This window comes from Girardinichthys multiradiatus, chromosome 8 (genome assembly GCF_021462225.1).
Source record: "Girardinichthys multiradiatus isolate DD_20200921_A chromosome 8, DD_fGirMul_XY1, whole genome shotgun sequence".
Taxonomy (NCBI): domain Eukaryota; kingdom Metazoa; phylum Chordata; class Actinopteri; order Cyprinodontiformes; family Goodeidae; genus Girardinichthys; species Girardinichthys multiradiatus.
Window position 1 is genome coordinate 118,265 of NC_061801.1, and position 16,243 is coordinate 134,507.

The 16,243-nt window shown below is 40.7% G+C and overlaps 1 protein-coding gene and 1 long non-coding RNA gene across 2 annotated transcripts in view; one reads left to right on the top strand and one right to left on the bottom strand.

Moving 5' to 3' along the window:
• The window catches only part of xpo7 (exportin 7), a 60,731-nt gene extending 60,596 nt beyond the window's left edge, over window positions 1-135 (bottom strand). The window contains exon 1 of the mRNA XM_047372769.1: window positions 61-135. Coding sequence (XP_047228725.1) covers window positions 61-93 — 33 coding nt within the window. The 5' untranslated portion in view covers window positions 94-135. The remainder of the gene's footprint in view (window positions 1-60) is intronic.
• The window catches only part of LOC124872590, an 80,162-nt gene that overhangs the window by 3,376 nt on the left and 60,543 nt on the right, over window positions 1-16,243 (top strand). The window contains exon 2 of the long non-coding RNA XR_007039329.1: window positions 15,552-15,708. This is a non-coding gene — a long non-coding RNA (uncharacterized LOC124872590). The remainder of the gene's footprint in view (window positions 1-15,551; window positions 15,709-16,243) is intronic.

A 16,243-nucleotide genomic window follows, 5' to 3' on the forward strand; every position in this document is an offset into this window, starting at 1 on the left:
ACCTCATCATCCCGCTCTAAAACAAACTGTCGGTAACAAAAACATGAAACCTCTGCTTACCTGCACATGATCCGCCATTTTTCCCCATTTCATGCACCTCTCACTCCTCCGCTTATGGGTATGTAAGAAGACACCAGCGCCCCTGCTGGTGGCGGCCCGAAGTTAAGTCTTTCACATCACAAAGTCAGCTTTACAAAAGTCCAAATGTAAAAAAACAAAAAAGAGCTGTTGTAAGTGGAAAGAAAAACTACCAAAATATAACACAACATAGCTATGGATAAATCCTGACAAAAATTAATATGAGACTAACTCAATACAACAATTAAACCAACACCACAATGCCAACAAACAAATACATGAACTAAAAACCCATGTAACACCACTCAGTGGGCATATCTTAAAATAAAAAAAAGTATTTACTGTCATCCACGCTCTGCAATATAAGATAACTGTTAAAAGGTTTAAATTGTTTAAGTGGAAAAAAAAGGGTGATTTTTAATTAGTTTTTTTTTACATTTTAGGTGATAAATATCCACATGACCATACAGGCATTTACAAGTCACCTCTGACCAGTTAAGAAAATTTGCTTAAATAATTACAATCAGAAATCAATACTACACTACTCAAAGACCCTCTTGCCGTGGCAACTGAATATACTTGAGGTTTTTTTTTTTTCAGTCATTTGACAAAATCCTCTGTGATTTCCTTCCTCATGAAAGTGCATTTTAACAATTTTTTACTTGTTTTAAATTAGAAGAAATTACTGAGTCAGAAGTGGTCTCTGTTCTAATTGAATAAAAAAAGTTCCCAATTCATTCATTAATCTTCTATGCCGCTTACTCCTTAGTGGGTCACGGGGATCTAGTGCCTATGTCCAGCAGTCTACGGGCGAGAGGCAGGGTACACCCTGGACAGGTCAACAATTTATCACAGGGCAACACAGAGACATACAGGACAAACAACCATGGACACACTCATTCACACCTAAGGGCAATATAGAGAGACCAATTAACCTAACAGTCACGTTTTTGGACTGTGGACGGTGGGAGGAAGTACTTGGTGAGAACCCACGCATGCACAGGGAGAACATGCAAACTCCATTCAGAAAGAACTCAGGAGCTTCTTGCTGCAAGACAGTGCTACCAACTGCGCCACCGTGCAGCCCCATTTAATTCAAATTCAATTCAGAAATTGTTTATCAATCCCAAAGGGAAATTAAATGTTGCTGTAGCTCATATTATGAAGGTTTCTTCAAAGAGCCATTGTAGATGCTGATGGCTGTGGGCAGGAAGGATCTCCTGTAGCGCTCCGTCTTACAGCAGATCTGAAGAAGCCTCTGACTGAAGACACTCTGTTGTTGTAGGACAGTCTGATGAAGAGGATGCTCAGGGTTCTCCATAATGTTCTTCATTTTATAAAGAATGTTTCTTTCCACAATGATCTCCAGAGGTTCCAGAGGAGTCCCCAGAAAAGAGCCATCCTTTTTTATCAGCTTGTTGAGCTTTTTTAAGACCCTGTCTCTGATGCTGCTTCCCCAGCAGATGATGGCAGAAGAGATCACACTTTCCACAACAGACTTATAGAAGATATGCAGCATCTTGCTGCAAACACCAAAGGACCTAAGCTTCCTCAAGGAGTACAGTCTGCTCTGTCCCTTCTTGTAGATGGCTTCACAGTTGCATCTCCACTCTAGTCTGTTGTCTACGGTGGCCGGGGGGTGCAAAACACTTTTACAAGTACCGAAACAAATTTACATTTCAGAAAATCAACCGGAAAGGGAATGTACCAACGCCGAGGCTGACCCGGAAGTCAGCCTCAGGGCTGCATCCTTCGAAGGCCGTATTTGTAGGCCGATTACGTCACAGCGCGGCGACAAAGGCTGTTCCAATTCATGAATCATTCCGAGCAAATGCTGCCGACAAATGTGTCCTTATTTTGCCCAATTTGAAGGATGGGTCGTGAGTATCCTTCGCGGCCCATCATTTCCCATCATTCATTGCGGGTCGAAGCGGATTGGTCAAGCAGGGGAAGCCATGACGGACCATAGCAACAAAAGCTGTGAGTAAACTGTGGAAAATTAACTTCTACAATGTTTTTAGTGCGGGAATATAACTATGTAGACGTGAAATATCTGCTTGATTTATCTAGACATCGCTTAATTTCAAACGTGCTCCGACGTGTTCGGAGTTTTCCGTTCCCGGCGTAGTAACCGGCTCGCCTCGCCAGCCCTACCGGCGGTGAGGCGAGCTAACCTGGTAGAGATCTGACCGGACTATCGGCACTAAGCTCCCGCTGGCAGTTATCACAGTGAACGTTTAACACAAGTGATTTCTAACAGTTTATGTTATTATTTTAATTGTTACTGAAAATCGATTTAATATTTCAGGTGATATTAAGGTTAACCAGAATAAATGGTCAGTTTTATGTAATTCAACTGTATCGCTGGAGAGTGTGATTGAGAATAAATAAGCTTTTCAATATTAATTTTTTATGAAGAAATGTGCTATATGTTTTAAAAGTTTATTTATAATTCAGTTAGCATTATAATTTCTGATTCCAGGTAAACCCAACGAGGAATACACCTCCAAATGTAAATGAATCTCAGTAAAGTTAATATTTTCTTCAAATTAAGACAAATGTGAAATTAAAAAAGGCTTTATTTTGCTCTGATATTAAGCAAGATGTTTTTTTTTTTTTCTTGTTTAGGTACAAAGCAGCAGACGGGCCAGTTTATGAAGCTCAGGGCTGAGAACCACCACCTTTTTACTGGAGCTAAAAACTCAGCCACCGTGGCTTGGAGGTACAATAACAACATTCTTTACAGTCAGTTTCTGTCCAGTTTCAATAACTCCTATCTTTCTAACTTTCATAAATATCCATCCAGTGATTAACGTACTTCTTTTGGCTTTCCCTCTTTCCTTTAGTTTGTTTAGGACAATTCTGGAGAAGATGTGACCAACAGGTGAAAGTCAGCCCCTTTCAGGCCAAAACAATGTGGGCCAATTTGAAAAAAAAAAAAGAAATATAAAGTTTGTTCAGAAGTTCTCATGTCACACACAAATAAAAAATATTTCTAAAAGTCTTGTTGGTTTCTCTGTTTAGTCAACTCTTCTTTTATTCCATCTAACTTTAGGATTGTAAGTATCCAGGGTCAGGAGAGGCAGTCAGTGAAAAGCCCACTGCTGCTACTTGGCCCTGGTTTGTTCTTATGGATGAGATGTTGGGACAGAGATCTTCCACAACACCTCCTGTCCTAATTGCCTCCATCCCTGAGGATACTCCAGGGCCAAGCGGAGCGGTGGGCAACCAGATGGAGAAGGAAGACAGTGAGCCAGCAGGAAGGGGTCAGAAAAGAAAGAGGGACAGAGATGAGGAGATAATGGAGTTGATCAGGGAGGACATGAGGCTACAGAGAGAACCAGAAGAGAACCAGAAGAGAGGACACAGAGAATGGACAGACTGTTTTCCAAAGAATGGCACCAAAATAAGATGCTACATAAGAAATATTAAGTTTTGTTCAGATTGTTTCTTAAAGTTTTAAGGTGTTCTAATAAATTTCAAAATTGTTTTGTCACTAATGTTATTTACATTTGATCCAACAATACATCAACTTCATTTAAAGTTATAAACAGAATTTATTATGAAAAATACAAACAGCATTTTAAACAGAATGTGGGAAGAAAACATTCAAACAGATCAAGATTACAAGACAAAAGGCATAAAATAAAACTATGCACAAGTATTTAAAATGGTGACAGCAGGATCAACTTGAGTGACCGGTTCCTGGAAAAACCTCTTCAACAGAACAAAGAGGCAGATGTCTTTCTGAACAGAAAGTCTCTGGCGGTGTGGCTAAATCTCTCGCAAGGTCAGAGACTTGGATGGGACGCTGCAACTGAGACCTTTGGTTAGTCTTTCTGGATGGTGAGCGAAGCATCACACAGGTGGTCTGCAGATGTTTGTGATGTCTCTCTCCGCTGTCCACGTCATCGTCCATTAAGTGGGTTTAAAGGGCTGGCTGAATTGACGGCTGCCGCATCACTAAGAGGTAATCGGAAAAATGCAGAATTAGAAGATGGTGCTCACAAAATATTACAATTAGTTATTCCCCTCAAACATTAATCACATCTATAATATTATACTTGGCTGCACACAGTAGTCATGTTCTGGTGGTACCTCCTCCAGGGCAGACACCTCAGCTGAAAGCTGGTCCTGCCAGAGAGCAACGCTGACTGTCTTAGTCCAAACCTCACCCTCATCCTCTTCTACAGCCTCCTCTGGGTCATCCTCTGGGTCCATGACATCCCCAGCACCAAGGCAGATGTTGTGGAGGATGGCACATGCTGTTATGACCTGAAAACAATTTAAAAGAAGGTGCATATATGTGTATATTATGTATAATGTATATATAAAATGGATCTAGGTCAAAACTTACGTGAGGTACAAAGGTGTCATGCACCTCAAGCGCTTGCAGGAAGATGGCCCTGAATCTGGTTTTCATCATTCCAAAAACACGCTCTATTATAGAGCGTGTTTTTGGAATGATGGCTGTTAAAGCGCTGGGCTCCCACACCTTGTCTTGTCCTCTTGTAGGGAGTGATGAGGGGGAGTGGATATTGGAGGCATGGGTACCCTCCATCAGCAAGGATAAAATGCCCTGGAGGAGGATAAACTCTACAGTGGGCTGTGGCGGAGCACCCTAGAGTCATGCACTGACCCAGGCCAGCCCACATACGTGTCAATAAAATGGCTCTCAGAAACTGCCAGCAGGATTATGGAAGGAAATAGTTTCCTGTTCCTGTAGCACTGACCATCAGGGCTGCTTGGACACCTGAAGTGGATATGGCAGCCATCAATTGCACCCACAGCTTTAAGAAAAGCTCTGTGGCGTCCAGCCCTGCAAACTCACGGGACACTGCCTTAAATCCTCAGGGGTCTTTAGAAGGTAGATGACCTGGTGACGAATAGCCACAATCTCCTCTGTAACTCTGTGGACGATGCGATGGACAGTAGAGCGAGGCATCTCAAACACTCTGCAGACCACTCTGTAGGATGTGCCACTTGTCACCAAGAAAAGAAAAACCAAGGTCTCAATAGTAGCACCCATCCATGTTGCCTATCCTGGTGCAAAAGATTAAGCAGCACTGCCAGAGACTCCCTGCTCAGCTGAAAATCAGGCCTGGTGTCCTCCTGGTTGAAGAAGCGTTTCAGGACTGGGACACTCAGGTTGATCCTGCAGTGAAGAGGTCTGGTCTAGAAAAGGGAAGAATGGAGATGGAAAAACACATTATTTTTAAGGCATGCTTCTGGATATTTTAAGTGATCAAAGCAAGAAGATACTAATACACCAAAAACACTGCATTATTATATAATTATCTAAGAACAGTCAGAGGGGATCAAATACTTTATAATTCCCATCTATCTTAAAATGTAAAGTTGTTGTTTATAATATATATATATATATATATAGATATATAATATGTCAACATACATTAGCCATAAAGTTGCTATCTCTTTGTTTATTGGCTAGTTAAATCAAACATCTTTTTTACCTGAACATGATTGTCTCTGGATTGTACCTGGAATCAGAAATTATAATGCTAACTGAATTATAAATAACTTTTAAAACATGTAGCACATTTCTTCATTAAAAATTCATATTGAAAAGCTTATTTATTCTCAATCACACTCTCCAGCGATACAGTTGGATTACATAAAACTGACCATTTATTCTGGTTAACCTTAATATCACCTGAAATATTAAATCGATTTTCAGTAACAATTAAAATAATAACATAAACTGTTAGAAATCACTTGTGTTAAACGTTCACTGTGAATTTTGAAATTTATTAGAACACCTTAAAACTTTAAGAAACAATCTGAACAAAACTTAATATTTCTTATGTAGCATCTTATTTTGGTGCCATTCTTTGGAAAACAGTCTGTCCATTCTCTGTGTCCTCTCTTCTGGTTCTCTCTGTACCCTCATGTCCTCCCTGATCAACTCCATTATCTCCTCATCTCTGTCCCTCTTTCTTTTCTGACCCCTTCCTGCTGGCTCACTGTCTTCCTTCTCCATCTGGTTGCCCACCGCTCCGCTTGGCCCTGGAGTGTCCTCAGGGATGGAGGCAATTAGGACAGGAGGTGTTGTGGAAGATCTCTGTCCCAACATCTCATCCATAAGAACAAACCAGGGCCAAGTAGCAGCAGTGGGCTTTTCACTGACTGCCTCTCCTGACCCTGGATACTTACAATCCTAAAGTTAGATGTAATAAAAGAAGAGTTGACTAAACAGAGAAACCAACAAGACTTTTAGAAATATTTTTTATTTGTGTGTGACATGAGAACTTCTGAACAAACTTTATATTTCTTTTTTTTTTTTTCAAATTGGCCCACATTGTTTTGGCCTGAAAGGGGCTGACCTTCCCCTGTTGGTCACATCTTCTCCAGAATTGTCCTAAACAAACTAAAGGAAAGAGGGAAAACCAAAAGAAGTACGTTAATCACTGGATGGATATTTATGAAAGTTAGAAAGATAGGAGTTATTGAAACTGGACAGAAACCGACTGCAAAGAATGTTGTTATTGTACCTCCAAGCCACGGTGGCTGAGTTTTTAGCTCCAGTAAAAAGGTGGTGGTTCTCAGCCCTGAGTTTAATAAACTGGCCCGTCTGCTGCTTTGTACCTAAAAAAAATATGAAAATACCAAAAAAAAAAAAAACATCTTGCTTAATATCAGAGCAAAATAAAGCCTTTTTTAATTTCACATTTGTCTTAATTTGAAGAAAATATTAACTTTACTGAGATTCATTTACATTTGGAGGTGTATTCCTCGTTGGGTTTACCTGGAATCAGAAATTATAATGCTAACTGAATTATAAATAAACTTTTAAAACATGTAGCACATTTCTTCATAAAAAATTAATATTGAAAAGCTTATTTATTCTCAATCACACTCTCCAGCGATACAGTTGAATTACATAAAACTGACCATTTATTCTGGTTAACCTTAATATCACCTGAAATATTAAATCGATTTTCAGTAACAATTAAAATAATAACATAAACTGTTAGAAATCACTTGTGTTAAACGTTCACTGTGATAACTGCCAGCGGGAGCTTAGTGCCGATAGTCCGGTCAGATCTCTACCAGGTTAGCTCGCCTCACCGCCGGTAGGGCTGGCGAGGCGAGCCGGTTACTACGCCGGGAACGGAAAACTCCGAACACGTCGGAGCACGTTTGAAATTAAGCGATGTCTAGATAAATCAAGCAGATATTTCACGTCTACATAGTTATATTCCCGCACTAAAAACATTGTAGGCCGCGAAGGATACTCACAACCCATCCTTCAAATCGGGCAAAATAAGGACACATTTGTCGGCAGCATTTGCTCGGAATGATTCATGAATTGGGACAGCCTTCGTCGCCGCGCTGTGACGTAATTGGCCTACAAATACGGCCTTCGAAGGATGCAGCCCTGAGGCTGACTTCCGGGTCAGCCTCGGCGTTGGTACATTCCCTTTCCGGTTGATTTTCTGAAATGTAAATTTGTTTCGGTACTTGTAAAAGTGTTTTGCACCCCCCGGCCACCGTAGACAACAGACTAGAGTGGAGATGCAACTGTGAAGCCATCTACAAGAAGGGACAGAGCAGACTGTACTCCTTGAGGAAGCTTAGGTCCTTTGGTGTTTGCAGCAAGATGCTGCATATCTTCTATAAGTCTGTTGTTGAGAGTCTGATCTCTTCTGCCATCATCTGCTGGGGAAGCAGCAGATTTTTTTAAGACAGGGTCTTAAAAAAACTCAACAAGCTGATAAAGAAGGCTGGCTATGTTCTAGGGACTCCTCTAGAACCTCTGGAGATCATTGTTAAATTTAAATTAAATTTGTTTCGGTACTTGTAAAAGTGTTTTGCACCCCCTGGGCACCGTAGTTGTCCAGGTGAACACCGAGGTATTTATACTCCTCCACCACCTCCACTTCTTCTCTCTTGATAGAAATAGTTTTTGACTTATTCCTGTTTCTCTTAAAATCTACAATCATCTCCTTTGTTTTAGTCACGTTCAAGATGAGATGATTGTTTCCACACCATGCCACAAAGTGCTCCACCACCTTCCTGTACTCAGCTTCTTGTCCATCTCTGATCCACCCCACAACTGCAGAATCATCTGAGTATTTCTGCAGATGACAGGAGTCTGTCTTGTACTGGAAGTCTGAGGTGTACAGAGTGAAAAGGAATGGTGAGAGTACAGCCTCCTGTGGTGCTCCTGTGCTGCTGACTACCTGGTTAGACTCACAACCCTTCAGTCTCACAAACTGTGGTCTGTTTGTCAGGTAGTCTTTGATCCAGGAGATTGTTGAGGCCTCCACCTGAGTCTTCTGGAGTTTCTGACAAAGCAAATCAGGTTGGATTGTATTAAATGTTCTGGAGAAATCAAAGAACATGATCCTCACAGTGCTGCTGGCTTTGTCCAGATGACAGTGGGTTTGTTGAAGCAGGTGTTTGATGGCATCTTCAACTCCAACTCCACAGTGATAAGCAAACCAAAGGAGGTCCTGATGGTTCATTGTTTCCTTACTCAGGTGGGCCAACAGGAGACTCTCTAGGACCTTCATGATGTGAGATGTCAGGGCAACAGGTCTATAGTCATTGAGGACTGATGGGTGAGTTTTCTTTGGTACCGGAACAAGAAAGGAGGTCTTCCACAGCAACCTGATCTTGAGTAGGAGGAACTACCATGCCTCCTACTCAAGATCAAACAATTATTTGCCAGTTATTATTATTTGCAGTAGAGAACAAAAGAGTGTGCAATCATCAGATCTGTGAAGGAGTTCGTAGCAAAACCTATTTTATATCCAGCAGATGAAAAATGAAAAAAAATTCAGCACTTCCCCTAAGGTTCCGGAATCACATTTAGAGCCAGAAAGTGGTTAAGGTGCACATATTCTATGATCTATGTCCAAGCTGGGACAGTTTTCAGACAGATTCTGTGAGTTTGAGAAACTGGGGGCCTATGCGACTTTATTGTTACCCCTGGTCTAGATGTATACTATAAGCACTAAAAAGTCCGTAACAACCCTTCTCACCTTTCTCAAGTGCCTTGATAAAAAAAAAAAAATACTACTGTCTTTGTTAACAAAATATAACCTCTCTGTACAAGGTGTATTTTGGATGGCAATAGCACCAATTGTGTCTCTCTCAGCTGTATCACCTCTACTCACCTAAACTGTCAAGTTGGAGTGCCTCAGGGTGCCAGAATTAAACCAACTTTGTTTTCTATATATATTAATGATTTGCCTGATGTTAATTAAAAACATCAATACTCAGTTGTATGCTGATGATGCCATTGTTTTAGACAGGCGGAATATTACAAAAAAGTCTAAGAAAAACTGATAGCATTGAACTATTTATGACTCAAAGTCATTTCTTCAGCTGAATAAAAATCTGAGTATGGTTTTTTTCATCAAGCTCTTGTTCAAATGTCTTCCCTAAAGGAAAAGACTTTCAGATTACACCTAAAATTAAATATCTTGGTGTTACCATAGACTCTACCCTATCATTTAAAAACCTATCTAAAATTATTCATGTCGGCCTCCATTATTTCAGACAAATCGGATCAGTGCAGGCAGAATGTTTCTCCCTTGCATGTTTTTTTCCCCCTCAAATTTAATATGATATCATCAAATGGTTATTGGTAAGAACAACATTTATAAAACCAATATATATTTTCTCAAGTTTTGAAAATTAAAATAAAACCTTGACTCTTTTACTTATAAGATCTTGCATTGACTCATTCCACCCCCCACGAGTAACAACGGGTAGGCAACCAGAGCCTCTATGAGAAAAGACTGTTTAATACTTTATAGGTTCACAGCATTTAGTAAACAGTTGTTATCAGAGAAGGGTAGTGAGACTTGAATGATTTTCCAGCTGCAGTAAGAAAATCTCACCTTTAAAACATTTAAAACTCAGCAATGCCTTAAGGGGACCTAGATGTGTGATCATTAATTCTACACCAATGTATGCCATATTTAAGTCAATGCTATGTTCCGTTTCATTGTTTGTCTGTTTTTCTCTCATTTGTGTAGCAAGCAATCTGACCTCCTGGGACTACAGATGTAAAATAGCCTTTTGGCTAATTTAGGCATATTTAGATCAATGTGTTCAGCAATGTGCATGGTCTGTTTTAAATTAATTTAAATAAAGCTCTGCATTTCAATAAACAGCACATATATTGCTGTAAAAGATCTATTTGTGAACATATTCCTTCAGCGTTTGAACATTAAAAATGGAGAGAAATATTTTTCTATTTGTTTTAGACAGAAACAGGGTGCATATTTAAAAGTATTTTTGTGTTAAAACACAATATATTTGAAGATTGATTTTAACCTGAAGGGCATAACAAAAATCTTGGCGGAGTATTTTGTGTCTTTTCCTCATTAAACAATATGAATAACATTTATTGAGGAGTTTTCTATAGGATCTCTCTTGTGCCATTCAGTCACCCATGGAAATAAGATTTCATAAGGGCATCTAGGAGTTTGCCAAAGATGATTGACTGACTTTAATCATCCCGTCCTTGAAACCAAACACAGATTAACAGCCAGTTAAATGTTCCTTTGAATGTTCAGCCCAAAGAACAGGAAGTTAATGTGTAAAAAAATGCTTTCATCCTTAGTTTGTCTGTTTTAATGTACTTTTACATAAAGTAATCAATTCTCTTTCATGTGTTTCCAGTCAAAATGAAATCATTCACATTCACTCAAATCAAAGAGTTGCTTGAGCTTTTAAAGTTTATTTCTTTTTTTTATGAACCTCAATCTGAACTAAATACTATTCTTGTAAACACCCCTAAATCCTACATTTAACTGTTTTGTTCTTGTTGCATTACTTAAACTCCATCTTCCAGTGTGAAAAAAACATTAAGAACAAAGCCAAATTCCTTGCTTGTGTGCACAAACATGGCGAATAAAGCTGATTCTGATTCTGCAGCATTGCAAGTGAACACAGTCCAGAAGGGCACACAGTAGGTTAGCCTTACACAGTCAACATAGAGAGGAAGGGAATTGCTGCCTTAATATTTAAATTGAAACAAATTTGTCAACTGCAATTTCCTTTCAACTCTGATGCTTATACTTGTACTCATAGTCTTCTGCTTATTCCAGGACAGGGTCGCGGGGACAGCAGTCTCAACAGAGACGCCCAGACTTACCTCTTTGCAGACACTTCACCCAGCACTTCTGGGGGAAGCCCGAGGCTTTCCCGGGCCAAACAAGAGACATACAGGTCCTTCTCAAAATATTAGCATATTGTGATAAAGTTCATTATTTTCCATAATGTCATGATGAAAATTTAACATTCATATATTTTAGATTAATTGCACACTAACTGAAATATTTCAGGTCTTTTATTGTCTTAATACGGATGATTTTGGCATACAGCTCATGAAAACCCAAAATTCCTATTTCACAAAATTAGCATATTTCATCCGACCAATAAAAGAAAAGTGTTTTTAATACAAAAAACGTCAACCTTCAAATAATCATGTACAGTTATGCACTCAATACTTTGTCGGGAATCCTTTTGCAGAAATGACTGCTTCAATGCGGCGTGGCATGGAGGCAATCAGCCTGTGGCACTGCTGAGGTCTTATGGAGGCCCAGGATGCTTCGATAGCGGCCTTTAGCTCATCCAGAGTGTTGGGTCTTGAGTCTCTCAACGTTCTCTTCACAATATCCCACAGATTCTCTATGGGGTTCAGGTCAGGAGAGTTGGCAGGCCAATTGAGCACAGTGATACCATGGTCAGTAAACCATTTACCAGTGGTTTTGGCACTGTGAGCAGGTGCCAGGTCGTGCTGAAAAATGAAATCTTCATCTCCATAAAGCTTTTCAGCAGATGGAAGCATGAAGTGCTCCAAAATCTCCTGACAGCTAGCTGCATTGACCCTGCCCTTGATAAAACACAGTGGACCAACACCAGCAGCTGACACGGCACCCCAGACCATCACTGACTGTGGGTACTTGACACTGGACTTCTGGCATTTTGGCATTTCCTTCTCCCCAGTCTTCCTCCAGACTCTGGCACCTTGATTTCCGAATGACATGCAGAATTTGCTTTCATCCGAAAAAAGTACTTTGGACCACTGAGCAACAGTCCAGTGCTGCTTCTCTGTAGCCCAGGTCTGGGGAATGCGGCACCTGTAGCCCATTTCCTGCACACGCCTGTGCACGGTGGCTCTGGATGTTTCTACTCCAGACTCAGTCCACTGCTTCCGCAGGTCCCCCAAGGTCTGGAATCGGCCCTTCTCCACAATCTTCCTCAGGGTCCGGTCACCTCTTCTCGTTGTGCAGCGTTTTCTGCCACACATTTTCCTTCCCACAGACTTCCCACTGAGGTGCCTTGATACAGCACTCTGGGAACAGCCTATTCGTTCAGAAATTTCTTTCTGTGTCTTACCCTCTTGCTTGAGGGTGTCAATAGTGGCCTTCTGGACAGCAGTCAGGTCGGCAGTCTTACCCATGATTGGGGTTTTGAGTGATGAACCAGGCTGGGAGTTTTAAAGGCCTCAGGAATCTTTTGCAGGTGTTTAGAGTTAACTCGTTGATTCAGATGATTAGGTTCATAGCTCGTTTAGAGACCCTTTTAATGATATGCTAATTTTGTGAGATAGGAATTTTGGGTTTTCATGAGCTGTACGCCAAAATCATCCGTATTAAGACAATAAAAGACCTGAAATATTTCAGTTAGTGTGCTAAAATATATGAATGTTAAATTTTCATCATGACATTATGGAAAATAATGAACTTTATCACAATATGCTAATATTTTGAGACGGACCTGTAGTCCCTCCAACATGTTGTTGGCTGTCCCCTGGGCCTCCTCCTGGTGGGTCCTGCCATGAACACCTCCAAAGGGAGGCATCTTGGGGGAATCAGGAACAGATCCCACCTTAGCTGACTCCTCTTGATGTGGAGGAGCAGCGGCTCTACTATGAGCATCTCACCCTATCTCTAAGGGTGTGCCCATCCATCCTGCAGAGGAAGCTCATTTCAGCCTTCTTGTTCCCTGAGTGGTGGGATGAGTAAAAGGCCGTATCAGCCCAAGATTATTTTAGTTTTTTATGATCTGTATCAGAAAAGTGGGTTTCTTATGAAAATGCTATGTGACAGTTAATTTGTCTTAATTGTTTCAATATTTTCTTCTTTTTGCCTGGATTGTGGAGCCCTTTTACATTATAAGTTACTCTTTTAAGTGGATCACCCATTACCTGAGTGGGGTATAAGGGGTATGGCTACATAATGTAAACAAAACCAACCAAAGAGGGAAGAAACAGAACCAAGAGATGGCGCAAAACGACAGTTACGACAGGAAACAATCAACCTTGGTCTGTGCAGGAACATTAGGAGTAGAACGCAAAAAACACAGAACAGGTAAGTACTACGTTTAAGTACCCGGGACATGGTCCCTGGCCGCTAAGCCAAGCAGCTTACTTGCATAACCGAGGTGTAGTGTGAATGTGGAACAAGTGCGCTAACATATGTATATAAAATAAAGACAGAGTTATAACAAGAAAGATCTAATAACAAGAAAATGTACTGCTCAGGCTCCATCAATCCTTAACATACAAAAAAGAAGAGAGTCTACATAAAATAGTGGATTTACTCATATTGTTCCAGTCTGTAGGTTTACCTCCATAATACTTGCACCAAGAGCTGTATGGAATTAGCTGTAACAATGGAAATAGTTTCTAATATTATTGTTGTCTCAGTTTGAGCAATCAGTACCTTTATTTGGCAGTCTCTGTTGATGCAATATTGCTCTGGACGTATTGCATGGCCTTCTTGGGGTCTAGGAACTCCTTCTCTTTATTCTGATGTGTAATCCGCAATATGGCTGAATAGAGGAGGCCGTAGCGTACCCCCTTGCGGCCCTGCAGCATCTTATGTACCTCCGTGAAAGTGGCTCTTGCTTTGGCCACCCTGGTTGTGTAGTTGGGGAAGAAGGCGATGCGGTGCCCATTGTGAATCAGCGGACTCTCTCTCGGGCTCACCACAGTATCTCTTTCATGTCTCTGTCATGATGTAATTTAGTAACGATAGCTCGTGGTGCCTCCTGGTCCCCAGATCTTCTCACAGTGAGTGTGCAGTGTGAGCAATCCACCTTTATGTCATGGTCCATCTGCAAGGCTTCTATGATAACTTTTGCAACAGCTTGTGGAGAACTGGAGCCCAGGCGCTCCTCAATGATCGCGATGCGGATATTGGACCTTCTCATTCTCCCTTCCAGGTCTTCACATTTATCTTTGAGCGTTACTGTAGACCATATCGAAGTGACTTCGTCTGACCACGTTGATAGATCACCTTTACATCTACAATGTCCACTTTTATGATATTCACTTTAGCTTGTATGACCTTTGTGCTGTTAGCAAGTTCGGAGCAGACCGCCTGTAGCTCAGCTCGTATAGCTTGAAAGTCTTTCGCTAATGCACCTTTGAGTTCGTCTGTTATCGCTTTGGCTATATCTCCTCTCAGTGAAGATAAAATGCTTTAATTTCTTCATTACTCATGTTTGGAGTCTCACTCCCTGCGGTAGTCGGTGGGTCCGCCTCGCCTGTTGCTCGCTGTCTCATGCTCCTAGCAAACCGTGAGGCATTAACATCGCTTCCGTACTTCTGTAGTTTTTCGGCCATTCAGGACGGTTTCGTATGAGTTGTCCACTTGTTTATGTCCTTAAGGTGCTCTCTTCAGTTTTTGCCTGATATTAATGTAGTTTGTGCTGTTTTTTTATGTGAATGTTGCGGATTTGCAGGAGCACTGAAAAAAACGTCTCACGCCATAACTTGGTCACCAGTGCCCCCATAATTTTTGTTTTGAATTGAACATTTTGTTATTTTTAAACAGAGGAACAGTGGAAGACACAGAAACAGGCACTCACCCTGCCAGACAGCACATGTAATAAATAGTAAGAAACAAAAAAATAAAAATAAACAGGAGTAAGGTGCAGCCTGGGAAGTATCCACAAATGTGGACCTGATCAGTCATATAAATGTCTGCCAATCATCCTCAATATATTCGTTGATCATGTCTCTTTCCCATCTAAATATTCGGTAAATGGTTTGTGTTAAGAGAGACAAGAAGTGAATAAAATTATGCTATAAAATTATTTCTGTTGTTGCGCTCTAAACAAAATCTCCCAGTATCGCTGTAAGATTGAGGACACAAACTGTCTGACCTGTAAGTATCCAAAAAATGTTTGGATACTTATAGGTTTGGAGCTAATGTTTGGGAATATTGAACACCTCTTGTAACTGTTTGAAGGACCGTAAGGTATTTTTCTTCAATAAATCACCAATTACATGAACTCCCTTGTCCCTCCAATGGAGGAATGTGGGTGAATTGATACCTGCAGGAAAATCAGGGTTGTGAGTTATGGGAGACAGTTTTCAGATTTCTCCTACCAAGTATTTTGATATATTGTGCTATATCGTATTGCTATTATAAAGAATAGGATTCTGTTTTACCTCTAGATTAATTCTCTCTGCCACACAGGTTATCAAGTTCCATGGAAAAAAGGGGTGGCAGGCCCAGGAATCGATGCTGAGCTACTTTTTAATGTATGAACACAACCAAAGCCAGATGTGGCGTGCATGACAGGAGCAGTTATAAAACAGCATATACGGCATGGAAAGGCCACCCATGTCTGCAGGTAACTGCAATATCCTAAACCTCAATCTAGGTTTTCTGTCTTGCCAGATAAATTTGGAAAATACCCTCTCCAAGTCTAGATTAACTTCCTTTGATAAATATGAAGGGAGCTTTTGTAGAGAGTATAAGAGCCAGGGGAGTACATTCATCTTAATGAGAATAACGTGACCAAGAAGGGACAGGGGTAAGTCTCGCCAGCACAGTTTAATCTTTGGATATCCCTCAGATTTGGGGACGCTTTCATCCCCAAGTAAGTAAAGCTGAAACTCGATCATCTGAATGGGAATTTTCCCTGAATATCCATAGGATGTAGGGTTCCTAAAGTTCCTAAATAAACAAAGGTTTATTTTGTATCCAGAAATGTTGCTGACTTCATTTAAAATTACCATAATAGCCGAAATTGATAATTGAGTGGAGGACATGAATACAAGGGTATCATCCGCGTATAAACCGATTGGTTCTACATTTCCTATTGTTATACCTTCACATCATTGTGCTGTCGAATAGCTTCTGCTAATGGTTCCAGTGCTAAGGCA